This window comes from Nicotiana tabacum, chromosome 22, assembly GCF_000715075.1.
Source record: "Nicotiana tabacum cultivar K326 chromosome 22, ASM71507v2, whole genome shotgun sequence".
In the NCBI taxonomy this organism is placed as follows: domain Eukaryota; kingdom Viridiplantae; phylum Streptophyta; class Magnoliopsida; order Solanales; family Solanaceae; genus Nicotiana; species Nicotiana tabacum.
The window spans coordinates 5,643,648-5,663,422 of NC_134101.1; the positions used below are offsets into that span (position 1 = coordinate 5,643,648).

Below are 19,775 nucleotides of genomic sequence, written 5' to 3' on the forward strand. Positions count from 1 at the left end.
CTATTATTTAAAAGAATGACATCATTTATTGTTTATTTCATAAAGAGCATTTTTTTTTATTATTAGCATATTATAAAAATTAAGCTCAACATTTAATAAGTTAACTGACTCATCAATCATAAAAAGTAGTTTTTTTTGTCCATCTCCATTCTCCCTTTCCAACATTCATCTTCTTCACTCCATTTTTGAAAATCTGATGCATATTTGAATGCCACCTAAATTCAAGATGTATTGATTTATACGTCTTTTATACTTTGTATATCAAGTATTACTTTAACTCAAAATATATTTTTATGTATATAATTTTTATATATTTATTTGTGAAGTGCCATATTATTTTAAGATGTATTTTTAATGTATATTTCAAATACATTTTATATATCAAGTGCCATTTTAATCCATAATGTATTTTTTTATATGTTCTTTTTGTATATTTATATGCCATCTTAATTAAATTTAAGATATATATTTTTATGTATATTTCACATGTCTAAGTGTCATCTTAATTGAAGATGTATTTTTTTAATATATTTTTTGTATATTTTATATGTGTTAATTCAATGTATATTTTTTATATATACGTTTTGTATATATTAACGTATATTATTATCGAAGTAAGATCTTTATGTTAAGAAAGGAAGAAAGAAGGAAGAAAAAAAACTTAAGAAAGATAATTAAAAAGAAAACGAATGGAACAAATTTAGAAAATATATTGGTTTCGGCAGAAAATAAAATTAAGAAGATGAAGAAAAAGAAGGTAAGCTAATAGATAAAGAGAAGAAAAGAAAGACATGATTTTTGTACAAAGAATTATTGACTTTCCACTTCAAATTGCTTATGTTTAGGGATTAGTAATTAATATTCCTATTTTAATCGAACTGTGTGCTACAAATATAAATATTTTCCAATCACAACTGTAATATTGGATTTTATGTTAAGAATTTGTTATATTTCTTTTAAACTGTGTGCACTTTTTGGCTAAATATCCTCTAATTTCACTAATGTATAGTTTGAGAAGTATTTTTTATTATTTGATTTGATAAACATATTTTGTTTGGTCAAGCTTTCCGTAAGAAATATTTTTGAATATTAAATTACAAGAAAATAATATTAAGGTTTATTTTATAACTAGTACTATTACTAAATAGAGAAATAATTTTAAATATCTTTTTTTAAAGGTTTTAGTTAAGTTTTTATTTTTATATGCTAGTTTAAATCTAAAACATAAAATAAAGACATAATATTAAAATTTTAATCAATATAATATAGTTAAACAGGAAAAAAAAGATGAGAAAAGCTCGTATTTATATTTGAGAGATATATGAGTTAAATTAGTAATATATAGTTTGGTAAATATAATTTTTTTGATAAGGAAGTTTTTGTCTTAAATAATTAATTTTAAACTGCTACTTCTACTTTAATACACTTTTTATTTTGGCCAAATACTTCAAATTATATTTTTTATACGAGGTGTGAGTCACATATATATTTTTTTTAATTCACATTTTCGAATTAGAATTAGATGTGCTACCCATCCTCTATTTCCCGATAAAAAACCCTCCGGCCGCCAACTCCGACGGATTCGTGGTGCTCTTTGTCCAGAATAATCTCTACATTCAGATTGCTAATACAAATTCAAGTTTTCCCATCAAAATCCTCTTCGGCGGAGGAGTTCGCCATCGTCGGCGGCTTCGCGTTGCTCTCTTTATCAAAGATTATCTAAACATTCAACCTCATCCCAGGCTTTGCGGTATCATCGAAAAATCCCTAACAGTGAACAGGTATGGCAATGGACTTAATTTTCAAGCCTCTATTATATTTGCATTTTCGTTAATTTTCTGGCTTCATTAGGACAGAAATACTTGTGCAAAACCTAATGAAGTAGTATTTCTTAGTACTAGATGTAGACATATTATAATTCCAAGTGTTTCTTCCTCTTTACTGGTTTAAGCTCACTCTTATAAGGTGCATTTAGAGTATCATTTTTCAAATGAGTTTTTCATAAACAAACTGCAAACGGCGTGTTACTAACCTTCTGTTACCTCAATTTTACTTTCGGAGCTGCGATTTGCCTATTTTTGGCAACAACTACACACTACTTCTAGACATTTAATTTTTGACATTGCCCAAGATTTTACGCATCTTAGTGCTTATATATTTCTTTCAGGTATAATAATACTATTTTCACTATTTGTTTTTCAATTTTTTTGCTTTATATTATCTTAAAATTAAAAACAACAAAAATATTTTTCCTTATTTTTACCTTATTGGTATTTTGTCTAGATAGTTTTATTTTATTTTTACAAAAGATAAAAAAAAAGTTTCAAAAAATATATATTTTTCACTTGGTTTAGCTTGATTTTAAGTTGCACTGTAAATATCTAGTAAACATTGAGTAATATGTTATACTTCTTTAATATAGTAATGTTAATCTTTTTTTAAAAAAAACTTCAGAGTCTCGTGCTGATAACGTGTTATAAAATAAATACTATAAAGTAGATAAACTGAAGACAAGTATAGAGAGAAACTGATATATTATTCAACTTCAAATTCATGTACATAATGAACTGAAAACTCCTCTATTTATAGAAGAAAGGAAGCAGCTGCGAGGCTTTTCTGGAAGCATTTGCAAGGCTTTTCTTTAGCTGCTTGTAAGCTGTCTGCATGAGCTGCTTGCGACCTGCCTGTTTAATAAGAAACTGCTGCAAATCATTTCATTGAGCTGCTTGCAACCTGCCTGTATCAGCTGCTTGTAGATAAACTTCAACAGAGTACTAAATGGATAATCTTCTTCAGGAAGATTATCTATAGCGGAGTAATAAATGAACATCCATAATATAATTATTTTCATAACAAGTAGTAGTATTCTACTTGGCTATTTTTGTTTAAAAATGAAAAGAGATGGAAAGGTTTTTGCTAGCAAATATCTTTCTTCCTCTCCAAGCACAAGAGCAAAAACAGAGGAAATAGAGGGGAGAACGGACAGAGAGAGGAAGTTTTAGAAAATCTTCTGATTTCACCGCCGCATCTCAACCACGAAACCACCACCGTATAAACTCAATCTCTTCTCCACTTAATTCTTTCTCCTCCACCAAAGACCCATCAGTCCCTCCATCTTTTTCCGTCGAAACTCCATGTCCGCCGCACTTCACTTTCCTCTCCAGCCATAACTTCACTGCTCATTTTCACCTTTAAGCTCTCATCTTCTTTTACCAAATAAAACTACTCTAAATACTCTACCAAGAAAATGAAAAAAAAAAGAAATATTTAGTTCCCTTGATCTAATTTCTTTGCTGGCTTCCCTTTGTAAATTGAAAACTGAACTCATAGCTAATGGGGTAAAGGTCTTGGTACATCTCTTTCGATGTGAGCTGTTGTTCGGTATTTTTGGCGAATTGCTCAATTTCTGTTTAAGCTTGGGGTCAAGGTTCCAGTCGAAGTTTCCGGTCTGTCGAGGTCGTCAACCGTAGCTTTGGCCTGGAGTTTTTCTGTCCATTGTTTCGAAAACACATTGCAGCTATAAAGGTCCAATTCCAAATTTTATTTGCTCTTCAATTTTACGATCTGTTTCTCCTGATGCTATGAATAGAATCTTGATTTGGTTGCCTATTACTTTTTGTTCTTGATTAAAACTGCTTCCGTTTGATTAGTTCATCATTTAGTTTATGTATTCTTTTGTTAAAAGTAGATTTTAAGTTGTTTAACTTGGTTAATATTTTAGGAAAGGATCATTAATCTTAATTTGGTGTGGGCTGTGTAGTGTGGGGTGGAATCTTGTTAAAAGAAAGTGATTGGATCATTATTTCATTAGTTAAGTTTGAATCAAAAGGGCCGTGGAATTGAAAATTGAAAATTGAAAGAAAATAGAATTGCGTTTAATGTTTAGTATTTCTATTTAGTTATTATTAGCTCTTTATTTCTCCGCTAGTAGCATACTTAGGCCGTTGTCACCTGGGTAGGCAAGCTCTAGGATCTTTATTTCAGTCGAGGTTAGAGGTTGTCCCTTTGCTTTATTATATTATCCGGAGAATGCCCCGAGTAACTAGTAAATGTTTTTATTTCCGTAGTATTGTGTAATTGGAGGCCAAAAGACGGGACATCCAAGGACGGATGTAGAGTATGGCCACCGAGTTCATCTGAACCCACTACTTTAGTCGCGGAGCATAATTTTATGTATAAAAATTCATAAAAATTGCAACAAATGGTAGGTCTGAACCCATAACTTTAAAAATACAATGGGTTCAATGTTAAAAACCTTAAAGTTGAACCCACAAAATCTAAATCCTGGATCCACCTCTGGGGACATCATCATGGAAGCATAGTATAGAATTTTAGTACTTTTGTCCTATTTTTATTTTTATTTTTATTTGGATTTTTCTTTTAGGTGGGGGACAACCTTGAACCTCTTTTGTGTTTATTTTTCCTTTTGTGTGTTTAACCTCAACTCGAGTATCTTAAAAAGCCAACTAGATCAAGTACGCAACCGTGACTTTCAAGGGACTTGGGGAATGCCTAACACCTTCTCCCCGAGTCAAATGAACAACCTTACTCGGAATTTCTGGTGCAGTCAGTTTTAGAGTCAAACTGGTTTTGAAAGAAAAATTATTTTTGATCGGTGACTTGGCACACTGAAACCAAATGTCAAGTGGCGACTCTGAAAAATCTTTTGAAACACAACTCTTGTCACTTTCTTGATTGAAAACCCTTTTGAGCTTTGAAGTCACTTTATTTATTTTAAAGAGGGGTTAAGGTGAAAAAAGGGGTGTGACACTACTGGATTTTTCAAGCCAAAATTATACACTTTGGTCAAAATTTCTAATGTATATAATGTTACGTTACAGTTTGGCCGTATTCTGAAGCAGAAGAAAAAAGAGAGGGAAGATGGAGTACATATTGAGGACGCTAACAAAGAAGCAAGAAGTGGATTCTATAATTAGAGACACGATCGACAAAGTTCTCGTCCTCCGCTTTGGCCGATCCTCTGATCCTTTTTGTCTCCAGCTCGACGACATCGTAAGTCTTACTTCCTAATCTATTCTGCTCCAGTTCCTTTGAATTTTCATCGAAAGAAGCGCTACTCTTTTTTTAGAGAATTGAATATTTGGCCAGCAGAGGCCAATTGAGGATTTGAAGCCATTAGGGCAAAAGTTACCACCTCAATATACTCTTTTGTTTTTGATTTATGACCACGAGTGTAACTTAGTATAATTATATAATTGTATGGAAAAATTTATTGATATTTGTGTGCAAAGGTGGATCCATGATTTGAAGTTAATAGGTTCAATTTTTAGGATTCTTAGCACTAAACTTATTGCAGTTCTGAAATTATTTGTTCATAAGCTATATGTTCCGTGTCGAAAATGGTGAGTTCAGTTGAACTCATTGAGTATAGGCTACACTCTGCCTCTGACTACATGTTACAATTTTTATAGTTGAAAAGTATTTAAAAGAAGATTGGGAAATTTTAGGAAGGAAAAAAAGTTATTTGGCTCCACATATAGTAATAGTTCTGAAAAGTTGAGACATAGGTAGTATATTTTAGAAATTACAACTAATATATAGTTTTAGTTGAAAGCTATAGGTAGCTATGGAATAGGTGGATTTGCCCTCCGTTGTCATTAATTTAACACTGAATAAGTTTTTACTATCCTTTTTGGAGTGGTTTGCTTACTTAATTGCTTCTTGTTGACTGCAGCTGTATAAATCTGTGAGAGAGGTGTCCAAGTTTGCGACTGTGGCTTTAGTTGATATTGATTCAGAGGACGTTCAAGTTTATGTCAAGTATTTTGATATAACCTTAGTACCATCAACCATTTTCTTCTTCAATGCCCATCATATGAAGATGGATTCTGGGTATGCCTTCTCTTTTGTTGAAAATTTTGAAGTTTTCTGCTATAGACATGTTCTTTATGTTGTATGTGTAATTCAATTTGTTGAAGTAAGAGTTATACATGGTCTCTTACCCCCTTGCATCTCTGTGGAGCTTTGGGAGCACGACATATTTTTAGTCCTTATAAGACTGTAACCGATAATCTTGACCATATATCAGACACATTTTGTGGGCAAATTAAACCAGTTCCAAATGCTGGAAGTTTTCCACAACAATTCAGATAACTAGTTCGTTGGTCCTTCAATCAGGGGAAAGTGAAATGACATTGACCCAATTCAAGCAGCTACTTGCAAGTTGCAAGAGCCATATTTCTGTTCTGTTTTCTGTTGAGTGGAGGGGGGGAGAGAGATCTGTGAATGTTTGGCATAATTTTAGGAAAAAGAAAGAGTAGGCGAGGCTACTCGAAGGAAAAGAGAAAAGAAAAAGAATGTGTTATTCTATTGCCCAAATATCTGCAGATAATCATCTAGTTGCCACATCGTCCTACTTGCCTCCTCCCCTTGGTAGAGGATGTCTGATATTGGAGCATGTGCAAGGCACGTTTACACTACTTGGTTCTCTTTTTTTTTCCTCTACCAAACGTTATGCTGCATAAGTGTGAAAATTTTGCTCGGTCTAATTTTAAAAAAGGGTTTATCTCTCCGTCTGGTAATTGTATAATCATACTGCAAGACTAATTTATATAGTGAATTCGATAAGGAGACTGCAACAATTACTAAGTGAATACATGTATTATGCATATGTTGGAGACACTTGATGTGGTAGTTTTTCACTATATTTTAAATATGGAGCTCTGTCGAGATTGAAGCTCTTCCTTTTATGTGATGGATGTTCTCCAGGAGTGCAGATCACACCAAGTGGGTTGGAGCATTTCAAAGGAAACAAGACTTCATTGATGTGGTGGAGGTATGGGATGATCTCGCAATTTTCTTTCTGGAGCATATTTGTTTTCCTATGATCCAGATAAATAGTTATCAAGTTTATTTGCCCGTTACTGCAAAGTGCAGCTTTTCAATCTTTGCGACTCGCTTATCTAACTTTTAAGGATCTTTGAGTAGCACATTCTAAACTAGGTTGTTTAAGTCTCTATGGGTTCTAATGGTGACAAAGCTTAGGAAGGTGTTCGGTTAAAAACTAAAATATGGCGGTACCATAGCGACCACCAATACTGCGTGACTAGTGTGCCGGAAATACCTGCATGAAGTTGATCCATCAATGCCATGTCTTTGATGGAATCTAAAAGCCAGTGAAGATAAAATCACTTTGGCGGAATAATAGTTCGTATATTTCATTTTAACCTTGCTCTTGTGGCTTTTAATTAAGGTGATGTACATTTGGTTTTGAAGAATGGCTAAGATATCTTGAGCTTCTAACTTCTAGACTCAAACTTCAGGTTTATGTATGGAGGTTTGTCTAAAATTAGCTTATCCAGCTATTTGTCTCTGCATGTCTCCAGACATGAAGTTAGAACAAGATGAAACTTGCTTCAAGTTTTGGAAGACGTGGAAGGGAGAAGATGTTGGGTTTTGGTTGAAAGCTTGAGTTTGAATCAATCAAAGCTGCAAAGAGTTTTCATTCATTTTGTGGTGGATTGTCTTTTCCTGCCTAGTGCCAACTTAATTTCAAATGCATGGCTGTTTAGAACCTCCTCTCTATGGATTTAAGAGCGTCTTTTAATCACCTTCTAATGATGTGCGAGCATGACATGAATACATATGTTGTATAATTGTTGTTTTTACATAATTTACTCAGAAGGTTCCTGTGATTCTTTCTCTAGAAATAACCATTATTGCTTCTTAAGATTATTATAAAGCTGCTACAACCAGATCTGTCAAATCATCAAGGGTGCACCGAGATGCATATTTTGTGTGCATAAAGTGAAAACAAATGTTAAAATCTATAGTTTCTTTTCAAGGAGGAGATCTTCTAATAATGCATAAAAATCTGTTCATTAAATTTGTATTCATAAAATCCTTACATTGTCTTAATACCTGCATAGAGGTAATTATACTTTGTCCCTACACAAGTCTTCATATATATCACTCTCAAATTTTGAGATTCTTGGATTTCTTTCTATTCTGTTTATTGTAATTTGGATATCATGAATGGATCTTCACCTCCTTTCGAGGCATCAATTGTCGAAGATAGCTGGGTAAGATTGGTTGAATCTAACGCCCTTGCAGCTTAGTTCAAGTGGCAAAGGTTCAGGGACTTGTGACTTAGGTCACATGTTCGAGCTATGTGCCATGTGAACAAATTCTGATATTTAAGTGGAGAAGGGTAGAGGAGTGGCCTTGGGTTCGAGCCACGGAATAGGCAAAATTAACCTTATAAAAAAAGGGTAGAGGGGTGGGCCCATTATCCCCGAATTTTGAAGGTGGCGATTGGTCCTAAGGGTTGGCCCCAGACGGATATCTTGGTCATAAAAGAAAGATGGTTATAATCCAGCTGTGTCTCCAGGTTGTAAAGATTTCTAACTTGCAGAGATCTTGAAGGATGATCTGCTAATTTGCAGTGTTTCTTGGGAGTCCAGCAACTATTTTATGTATCAACTTAAACCATTGGAGAACGACTTTAGCTTCAGAGAGATTTTCTTTGAGAGTGTTTGACTTTTTCGATTAGTTCACAATTGATTGAACACCTGATGGATACAGTCTATTTCTTTGAATCTGCTGAGCGGACGCTCTGATTATTTTTCTTTTTTACAAGTCATGGTTGTGGAGTCATTTCTAATAGCTTCGCATTCCTACTTGTAAGCAGGCAATATTTAGAGGGGCCATGAAAGGCAAGCTCATAGTGACTTGCCCCCTTCCCCCAGACAGAATACCGAAGTTTCAGTTGCTGTACAAAGATGTTTAGGAGGTATGTCTGTGTCTGTAATTTTAGGTTGACAAGTTCCTAACTTGACATTTTTCCTAGTTTGATGAACAACCCTTCCTCTTCAGTACTTGTTGTGCTAGTCTCTCTTAATTACTTGTCCTGTTTTAGTGAATTACTTTATACTGTTGTGCCATTGAAATACTTCTGCTACCAATATGTTACATATCTCCTTCCTCCAGAGAGAATTCCAAAATTTTCAGTTGCTATACAAATTTATTAGCTAGAAAACCTTTGTTTCTAAGTTTATGTCGACTGCTCTTACTTGGTATGTTTTGTCTTATGCTTCGTGCTAGTCTCTCTTTATTTTCTTCTCATGTTTGAGTTAACTAGTCCATTATTTACGCCATCGAAGTATTTCTCGTACCATAGTGGTTCAGTTGATTTATGAAATCTTCACATAGTACATAGTTTAGCTCATGAAATAGGCAAACTTCATTTAGTATCATGTTTCATATTGTTAACATCAGAACATATTAACTACCACGGAATCCAATAGGTTTTTTTAGTTCTATCTTCTTGTGCTCTGTATTGCCATTTTATGCATAAGAAGATGCAAGTCTTAGATATCCCTTTCTATGTTTAAGTACCTATAGCTGTTTTTGCTTGGACTTCCTCCAACCTTTTCCTTCCTTCCTCACATTTTTTGTTAATAAAGTTGCATATTATCACAGTCAAGTCTTTCAAATTGGTGTGGTCTATTTTATATTTTGAAGCGCTTATTGTCTGGTCTAAATTTTAAATCGTTGAATCTACGTGCTTTTGAAACGCTAATTGATGTGTTTAGTCTAAACTCTAAAACGATGAAACTGTACATGCATATTTGGTATGACTCAGAACAATTTCATGGAAAATATTTTCTTATGAAGAAGTCATTTTTAGTATTTGGTTACAAGAATATTTTCTATCAAAAGGGGGAAAGTTGACTCCCTCCCTTTGCATTTTCTTTTACAAATATTTATAACTCCATATCAATCTTTATACTCAATAATTTCATCAAGATAGTATTCAATTTGCTGACATTATCATCCATCTTTAATAAATATTTTCTGGATTTCAACTTACCAACCAAATACTAGAAAGTGGGACAACCACTTTTCTTCTGGAAAATATTTTCCGATAGAACATTGTTCACGGAAAACGTTTTCTTTCATATCTAACTCGCCAAACTTAACTGATCTGATCTGATTTGCTTTTTCAAAATTGTTTTCTTATTACTGATGGTTGATCACTGAACTGCAGGATAAAACTCAGTGTCCGAAGGCCATTGTTTAATGGACAACTATATAACCATTACTAACCTGTGGAGTAAGTTGGGTGGGTTGTGAATTATCACTGAAATGGGAAAACTCTATTGAAATTTTATATCAACGTGAGGAAGTGGATAGCAGCACAGTGATGTAGGAGTCAAATGTGCAGATGTCTTCCTGAATTAATGTAATATCAGGACATTTCACTTGGATATTTTACTTGCTAGAAAGCTGTAGCAATCAGAAAGCATCAATTTCTGACGGAGTGGAACGATGCAAAGTGATAAAGGTGAAGAACCTTTCTCCCTACTGATAAATTTGTCATGGAAAACAGTACTAGAAAAACGTTTTTGTCACTGTATAGACACTTAAAACATGCTCTGGTTTATTTTTCTTTTTTGGGGAATAACCATATGGTATTTGGAACCTGCTGGTCCGACTATTGCGGATTTGCATTTTATAGGGCCCATTAAAGATGAAAGTGCTTCATATCAGGAGTTTTTCCATTTCGAGTACTCGAGCCCGAGACTTGTGATAAAGAGTGGATGAATCTCATCTATCTCACACAGTCACACACCCATTGGTGGTCATATTCTGTTTTAGCTAATATGAAAGGTTAGTCGAAAGAAATCTTTATCATAACTGCTGTGCTATCTGTTTTGGGTTCTACAGAATATTTGCTGCATAAAAGTATTGTCGGGCTATTACGTAGTGAGGCCTACTAATGGCAAACAATTACAACCAACGGGTTCTGGTCACCACCATTTCTGTCCTCTTTGTATGGCCTACAATTTCTTTTAAGAGGCCCATGAGTCTACCTACTCCAAATAGCGTGCAAATAAATAGTAGGTGTTCCGAATTCTTTTGGTAAAAGTTAAAAAGAGTACTTGGTAGTGTAAAAATTGCATGGGGCGCCCTATTTGATCGTCCCCTTTTAACTTATACCCGTTTTGTTTTTTCGTTTGTATCCGTACCCATTTTTTTGTTAAAAGCATTTTAAAAAGACGATTTTGCCCTTCAGGACTATTGACAAAACTGTAGACTGCAGGACAACACTTCAGCATGTTTTGGCATGAAGTTTTAGCAAATGAACTAAGTAAATTAAGCATGTTTAGTCTGAAGTTTTAGCAAATGAACTAAATTACTTAAGCATGATAAGTCTGAAGTTTTAGCAAATGAACTAAATAACTTAAGCATGTTTAGTCTGAAGTTTTAGCAAATGAACTAAATAAATTTAGCATGCATTAGCAAAAACTCATTAGAAAATTACATATTGCAAGACAAAAACTTAAGCATGTTTAGTCTTCGCAAATGAACTAAATAACTTCAGCATGTTTAGTCTGAATTTTAGCAAATGAACTAAATAACTTAAGCACGTTTAGTTTGAAATTTTAGCAAATGAACTAAATAACTTAAGCACGTTTAGTCTGAAGTTTTAGCAAATGAACTAAATAACTTCAGCATGCATTAGCAAAAACTCATTAGAAAATTATATATTGCAAGACAAAAATTTAAGCATGTTTAGTCTGAAGTTTTCGCAAATGAACTAAATAACTTCAGCATGTTTAAACTGAAGTTTTAGCAAATGAACTAAATAACTTCAGCATGTTTAGACTGAAGTTTTGGATAAAACTCATGACAAAACTATTGACCGTAGGATAAATAACTTCAGCATGTATTAACATGAAGTTTTAGCTTCAATGTAAAACAACTTCAGCTGCTACTGTAATTGGCTGAAGTTTTATACCATCTCGCATGCTAATGAATAAAACGACGTCATCTCCAAACGTTAGCATGCTGCTACGTTTATCAGGGCTTGTTTTACAGTATGCTAATGCGAATGAGGTCATCTCCAAAGTAGCATGCCAATGCTAATACTATCAGGGGTGTAATTGTCATATTATTACGGATTTTTTGTCAACTGGCTACTAAATCAATAATTTTTAAAAATAGGGTACAGGTTAAAATGTGGCACAAATATAGGGTACAACTGCAAATCCCCCGATTAACATGATCAATGTTTTAACAGAGTGGGGAATGCCTAGCTGACTAGGATTAACGATGAGCAAAAATTTGAACGTGTAACACTGCAATTTGAATTGTAACCTGGCTATTGAATTGTGCTCTAATCAGCCTGTTGTATGAATGTTAGATGGGGATAAACATATTCGATGAATTTTTTTAAGTACTATCGCATCATCAACAAAAAATATAATTGTTCTCTTGAAAATTTTCTCACTTAGTTTGCGAGATTTCTTTGTGCGTTTGCATTTAGTGGCAAGAAGAGTAGCCGTAAAACTGTTCACTTGAATGACAAATCGACAAAACCCAATTGGTGTCTGATACCCTCTATTTTCTTACTACTAGTTTTTTTGTTGATATATAACATGCTGGCTATGTGCATATTGTTTGAAATGGTTTCATAACATATGTCCACTAACTACTTTGAAAAGATTGGGTAAAAGCCTGCACGAGATACGAGCAGGAAGTATGAATGTGAAATCATTTTATGGGTCTCAAAGGGCCACAATTGGGGAAACCAACCTCAGCCTACAGATGGGCCCAACCTGGTTTGATGTTGAGTTTCAAGTGTTGGACATATCTGCTACCTACAACCTATTATTGGGACGACCTTGGATACATGCCGTTGGCGCCATAGATTCTACTCTACATCAGGTCGTGAAGTTTGAGTGGAACCATCAGGAAGTGATCATCCATAGGGACGGAAGTAATCCTATTTACACCAGTCAAACTGTTCCGGTCATCGAGAATAGAAGGAAGTTAGGTAGAGAAACATACCATCGCATCGAGTTCATCAACACAATTGAAAAGGACAAATGATGGAGCATTAAGATAGAAGGCATATTGGCATGGACAGGTTATAAGCCTGGCAAAGGTCTCGGCAAGAATCTCTAGGGGATCACCAAAATAATATAGCTAAAGCATCACGGCACAACTTTTGGGCTTGGGTATGAATACACTTGGCACGAGTATCAGAATTGGTCGCCACCATGGCGTGGTCCTTATTACCCTCTAGAGCAACCAGTACCATATTTGAGCCAATCATTTCACCAAGCTGACATGATGTGGAAGTCCGAAGAAGATGAATTTCTAGACGGTATAAGGAATCTCTTTCTAGATGATGAAGACATGGATTTCAGTGCGATAGTTGAGGAGGAAGAGGAGGAAGGCCTCATTATTCAGATCTTGGAGAAGGGAGTTGTTCTTAAGAACTGGACTGCTGCACCATCAAGGGCCCATCGAGTTCCTGGGTAGCCTGGCAATTAGCATCATTTATTTTTAAAAGCAATTTTTATGAGCATTTAAGACGTTTTCAGCATTTTGTTTTAAGCTTGTTTTGTTTTGAAATAATTGCTCGGGTCATCGAGCCGCACCTGTTTGACGTTTTCAAGATTTATCTAAATGCATTGATGTTTTTAGTATTTATTATTATTCTTTACATTTTTTTCTACAGCATTATTATTACCTACCCCGATGAACTTACGACTGTGACATGTAATAAGACAACGCAACATAAGGATAATGATTCAGAGGATCTAGAAGGGGATGTAATGCCCGAGGAAAGAAGTGGAAAACTTTGAAAACAAGCCTAAGTCCAATTTGGACGAGACTGAAATAGTTAATCTAGGAGACTCCGAAACAGTCAAGGAAACACGTGTAAGCATTCACTCGTCACCATCGGAGAAAGAAGAATACACTCGTTTCCTAAAGGAATATGAGGATATCTTTACATGGTCCTATGATGATATAACCAGTTTTAGCACGTCCATAGTGGCTCATAAACTACTTACCAACCTAATGTGTCCGCCAATAAAGCAGAAGCTCAGAAAGTTCAAGCCAGATATTAGTTTGAAAATCAAAGAAGAAGTCACCAAACAGATCAAAGCTAAGGTACTCAGAGTGGTTGAATATCCAACTTGGTTGGCTAACATCGTGCTAGTTCCGAAGAAGGATGGGAAAGTCAGAGTATGCGTCGATTATCGGGACCTAAACAGAGCAAGTCCCAAAGATGATTTCCCGTTACCCAACATACACATACTGATCGACAATTGCGCCAAGCATGAACTCCAATCCTTTGTGGATTGCTTCGCGGGATACCATCAGATCTGGATGGATGAAGAAGATGCAGAAAAGATGACTTTTATCACACCATTGGGGTGTACTGCTATAAAATGATGTTGTTCGGTCTGAGGAATGCTAGGGCCACTTATATGAGGGCCATGACAATTATTTTCCATGACATGATACACAAGGAGATAGAGGTATATGTGGATGATGTCATCATCAAATCCAAGAGGAGTACAGATCACACATCAGGGTTCATCGTCAGCCACCGAGGAATTGAGCTAGACCCATCAAAGGTCAAGACTATCCAGGATTTGCCGACTCCAAAGAATAAGAAAGACGTGATGAGCTTCTTGGGATGTCTTAATTACATCAGCTGCTTCATAGCATAATCAACCGTGATCTGTGAGCCGATTTTCAAAATGTTAAAGAAAGATGTCGCAACCAATTGGACTAAAGACTGCCAGAAATATTATGACAGAATCAAAGAATATTTGTCCACACCGCCAGTCCTGGTCCTGCCAGAACCTGGTAGACCACTTCTACTCTATCTCTACGTATTAGATGGGGCTTTCGGTTGTGTCTTGGGACAACACGATGAGACAGGAAGGAAAGAACATGCCATATACTATTTGAGTAAGAAGTTCACACCCTACGAAGCACAGTATTATTTGCTGGAATGCACATGCTGTGCTTTGACCTGGATAGCCCAGAAACTGAGGCACTACTTCTGTGCCTATACCACATATCTCATATCAAGGATGGACCCTCTGAAGTACATCTTCCAGAAACCCATGCCTATAGGGAAGCTGGCAAAATGGCAGATATTGTTGAGTGAATTCGACATTGTCTATGTGACTCAGAAGGCAGTTAAGGGACAAGCATTAGCGGATCATCTTGCGGAAAATCTTGTAGGAGGAGAATACGAACCACTAAAAATGTATTTTCCTGATGAAGAAGTATCATTCGTAGGAGAAGATATCTCTGAATCCTATGACGGGTGGAGAATGTTTTTTGATGGAGCTGCAAACTTCAAAGGAGTGGGTATTGGAGTCATTTTGGTGTCAGAAACAGGTCAACATTATCCGGTATCTGTGAAACTCAGATTTTCGTGCACCAATAATATGGCAGAATATGAGGCTTGCATATTGGGGTTCAATTTGGCCATTGCCATGAATATCCAGGAATTACTGGTAATTGGCGATTCAGATTTACTGGTACATCAGGTGCAGGGAGAATGGGCTACAAAGAATACCAAGATATTACCATATCTATATCATGTGCAAGAGATGATGAAGAGGTTCACGAAGATAGAGTTTAGACATGTCCCGAGAATCCAGAATGATTTCGCAGATGCATTGGCCACTTTGTCCTCTATGATACAACACCCAAAAAAGAACTTCATCGACCCCATTCCGGTAAGAATCCGTAATCAACCGGCTTACTGTGCTCATGTTGAAGAAGAAACAGATGGGAATCCATGGTACCATGATATCAGGGAATATTTAACAAAAAGAGAATATCCAGAGCACGCAAGCCACACCTAGAAATGCACACTTCGGAGGTTGTCTAACCATTTCTTCTAGAGTGGAGGAATTCTATATAGAAGAACTCCAGATCTAGGGCTATTACAGTGTGTTGACGCCAACGAAGCCTCCAAACTACTTGAAGAGATACACACCGGAACCTGTGGCCCACATATGAATGGTTTCGTCCTAGCTAAGAAGATACTCAGAGCCAGATACTTTTGGATGACTATGGAAACAAACTGCATCCGGTATGTCCAGAAGTGTCATTAGTGCCAGATACACGCAGATATGATACGGGTACCTCCAAATAAACTCAATGCAACAAGTACACCTTGGCCTTTTGCCGCTTGGGGAATGGATGTCATTGGACCAATCGAGCCTGCTGCTTCAAACGGGCACAGGTTCATTCTAGTGGCCATAGATTACTTCACGAAATGGGTTGAAGTTGCATCTTACAAAGCTGTAACCAAGAAAGTCATCGCAGATTTTGTCAGAGACCGTATTGTTTGTCGATTCGGGGTTCCAGAATCTATCATCACTGACAATGCCACCAATCTCAACAGTGATCTAGTAAAAGCCATGTGCGAAACCTTCAAGATCAAGCACAAAAACTACACAGCATACCGACCCCAAATGAATGGAGCTGTGGAGGCCGCAAACAAGAATATCAAGAAAATACTGAGAAAGATGGTAGACAACTACAAGTAATGGCACGAGAGGTTACCATTTGCCTTATTGGGGTACCGGACCACAGTTCGCACGTCAACCGAGGCAGCTCCATACCTATTGGTCTAGGTAATGAAGCCGTGATCCCCGCCGAGTTAGAAATTCCTTCTTTGAGAATTATACAAGAAGCTGAACTTAGTGATGCAGAGTGGGTAAGAAGTCGCTATGAACAATTAGCTCTCATTGACGGGAAAAGAATGAATGCAGTGTGTCATGGTCAACTTTATCAGAACAGAATGTCTAGAGCTTTCAACAAAAGGGTCAAACCTAGACAGTTCGCACCGGGGCAACTAGTGTTGAAATGAATCTTTCCACATCAGGATGAAGCCAAAGGAAAATTCTCACCCAATTGGCAAGGACCCTATATGGTTCACAGGGTACTAACAGGAGGAGCACTCATACTCGCAGAGATGGATGGAGAAATTTGGCCGAAGCCTATCAATTCAGAAGCAGTCAAAAGATACTATGTCTAAACTTTTTGCATTTCTTCATATGATGTAATTGAACTACGCTTGACCTGATTCCCGTTTAACAGGGGATACGTAGGCAGCCCTATGGGTTCGGTCACAATTCAATAAAATTTTCATTTTCCCCACAATCAAAAACTAGGGCAGAAGTTTGAGGAGGACCCTCAAAATTCCGGGGCAAGCTCAGCCAACGGCACCGTATGCGGAATAGCCAGAGATTCGTCTAGGTAACTGGGGCAGAATTTTGAGGAGGACCCTCAAAATTCTATGGCAAGAAGGTCGCAATGTCTCTAACAATGTCGCAGTTATTGGTTCATCGAATCAATTTTTAAATTGCACATTACTGTGTTTTGAATAACTATGCATGCATATTTTTCAAAAACTTTATTTTTAGCCAGATGCTACCCGTGGTAACTCAAGAAGGATTCCAACGCGAAGCGGAGCAGACAAAGGCACGAACCAACCTCCCCCGTAAAATTCACGATTTTTCTTTGAATGCAGGAACAAGAGATAGTCGCCAGTACATGCGCACCTTAGAATCACTATCTTCACAACAACAAGGCTACCGAACTCATCCACAACTAAGAAATACTCCACTATCACTTATTATTTATTCGTTGCATGAGACTATGCATCGTCTTAAATCTTGCATGAGACTAAGCCCTGCCTCCTTAACTGCATAAGCCTAAGCATTGCCTTCTATTTGCATGAGACTAAGCATTGTCTCAAATCTTGCATGAGGCTAAGCCCTGCCTCCTCAACTGCATAAGGCTAAGCATTGCCTTCCATTTGCATGAGACTAAGCATTGTCTCAAATCTTGCATGAGGCTAAGCCCTACCTCCTCAACTGCATAAGGCTAAGCTCTGCCTTCCCATTGCATGAGACTAAGCATTGTCTTAAATCTTGCATAAGGCTAAGCCCTGCCTCCTCAACTGCATAAGGCTAAGCTCTGCCTTCCCATTGCATGAGACTAAGCATTGTCTCAAATCTTGCATGAGGCTAAGCCCTGCCTCCTTAGCTGCATAAGGCTAAGCTCTGCCTTTCCTTGCATGAGACTAAGCATTATCTCAAATCTTGCATGAGGCTAAGCCCTGCCTCCTCAATTGCATAAGGCTAAGCTCTGCCTTCCCATTGCATGAGACTAAGCATTGTCTCACATCTTGCATGAGGCTAAGCCCTGCCTCCTCAACTGCATAAGGCTAAGCATTGCCTTCCCCTTGCATGAGACCAAGCATTGTCTCCATCTTGCATGAGGCTAAGCTCTGCCTCCTCAACTGCACAAGGCTAAGCATTGCCTTCTCATTGCATGAGACTAAGCATTGTATATCCTTGCATAACCACATATGTTTCTATGCTCCAAACCTTGAATTATTATCTTCTCTCGGGACTAAGCTCTGCCCCCGAATCTACACAGGACTAAGCTCTGTCTTGTTTTATATCAAGCGTCATATCTCTGTATCTCATGGGCTGATACATAGCTAATTTGTCCGAAGGCGTCCTAGTCCGAAGGCATCATCCTCATAGCCGGGAGACACCATGTCATGGCCTGAGGATCTCTTAATCTTGCACATCATTATTCAAAGGCATCATGGTTCAGAGGCACCATCTTCATAGACCGAGAATATCATTTCATAGCCTGCGAATCCTTTACCGTACAATTCATGGCCCGGGACATCATGGTCTAAGGATGTCATCCTCACCGTCCAAGGACGATCTCCATGGTCCAAAGGGAATTTGCATCATGTTTAAATTTATGTGATAATCTGTATGCATGCATTGTATTTTGTGTTTGCAGGTAATCTGGGAAGTAACCGTTCTCATAACGAGAGCAATCTTCGCTCCAGTTTCCATTCAACGTTCATATCGTTCAATTATTTCAAATGCAATCGACCACCATCCGTTACTTATTCTCACCTGATTCCCACTCAAATATCCATAACCATTCTCAACCTGTCATATCCAGAATATTCAGTCCGTTCTTACAACAATTCCATCGGTTTATTCCACCGTCGGATCCAGAACTACACATGGTCTAATTCCTGTATAACCAGGGATATATAGGAAGCTCAGAGACCAGGGTGCGGCCTATATTTTTCAAAACACCCCATTCGGTCAAAATTGGTCATCATTTCTTTACCCGACAACTCTTTCATCCTTCCCGGGTAAAGAGGGGCAGCTGTTGATACCCAATTTTTCCCATATATATATATATATATATATATATATATATATATATATATATATATATATATATATATATATATATATATATATATATATATATATATATATATGTATGTATATATATAGTGCATATGCATCATCATTTGATTTACAAGCATATACAAGTATTTTCATAATTTTTCATAATTTTTAAAGGCTTTAAATCAATTTATTTTTGCATTTTTATTATATAAATACCCATTAATTACCTTACAAATAATTTTTATGATGATTTTATCATCTAAACTCATCATTTACATCCATATTAGGTTTTAAATATTTTTAGTACATTTGTAATAATTACATTTGCATTTTAAAGCCTAAAATTGTACATTTTGCAATAGTAGCCCATATGTAATTATAATTACTTTATTTATGCAAAAAATAACTTTTATATTTTTTATAATGTTAAACAATTATTTTTAATCATTTGCATACACAAATAATATATTTTGTTATTTATCTATTATTTTTATAAATTATTATTTATTAAAATCGAGTATTTAAAATCTGGCCCTAATTCTATAACTAATTCGGACCTAAAACTACCCAAACCAGCCCAAGCCCAATACCCCTAACCCAATTACCCTTACCCATTCATTAAACCCAACCCTAATCCGCCTAAATCCTGGCCGTTGATAAAAAATAATCAACGGCCCACAACTAACGACCCCCTTCCCTTATATCCCTCCTCTCTACCCTAATCCTCACTTTTCTAAAACCGCC

The 19,775-nt window shown here is 36.3% G+C and overlaps 1 protein-coding gene across 5 annotated transcripts; it reads left to right on the forward strand.

Annotated features, from left to right (window-relative positions):
- Positions 1-1,513: 1,513 nt before the first annotated feature.
- On the forward strand, positions 1,514-10,721 carry LOC107787993 (uncharacterized). 5 transcript variants are annotated; one of them, XR_001648514.2, is made up of 8 exons: positions 1,514-1,781; positions 2,590-3,525; positions 4,842-5,013; positions 5,696-5,853; positions 6,730-6,796; positions 8,651-8,752; positions 10,010-10,306; positions 10,481-10,721. XR_001648514.2 is itself a non-coding variant. In XM_016609631.2 (7 exons), exons 3-6 carry the CDS (start codon positions 4,882-4,884, stop codon positions 8,747-8,749), a joined length of 456 nt encoding a protein of 151 aa, XP_016465117.1. In that variant the 5' UTR covers positions 1,514-1,781; positions 2,590-3,525; positions 4,842-4,881; the 3' UTR covers positions 8,750-8,752; positions 10,010-10,503. The 5 variants fall into 5 exon arrangements, 3 of the variants coding, with proteins under 3 accessions (XP_016465117.1, XP_016465118.1, XP_075100384.1); XR_012705085.1 differs by having other exon boundaries at positions 2,593-3,525; XM_016609631.2 differs by having other exon boundaries at positions 10,010-10,503.
- The last annotated feature ends 9,054 nt before the right edge of the window (positions 10,722-19,775 follow it).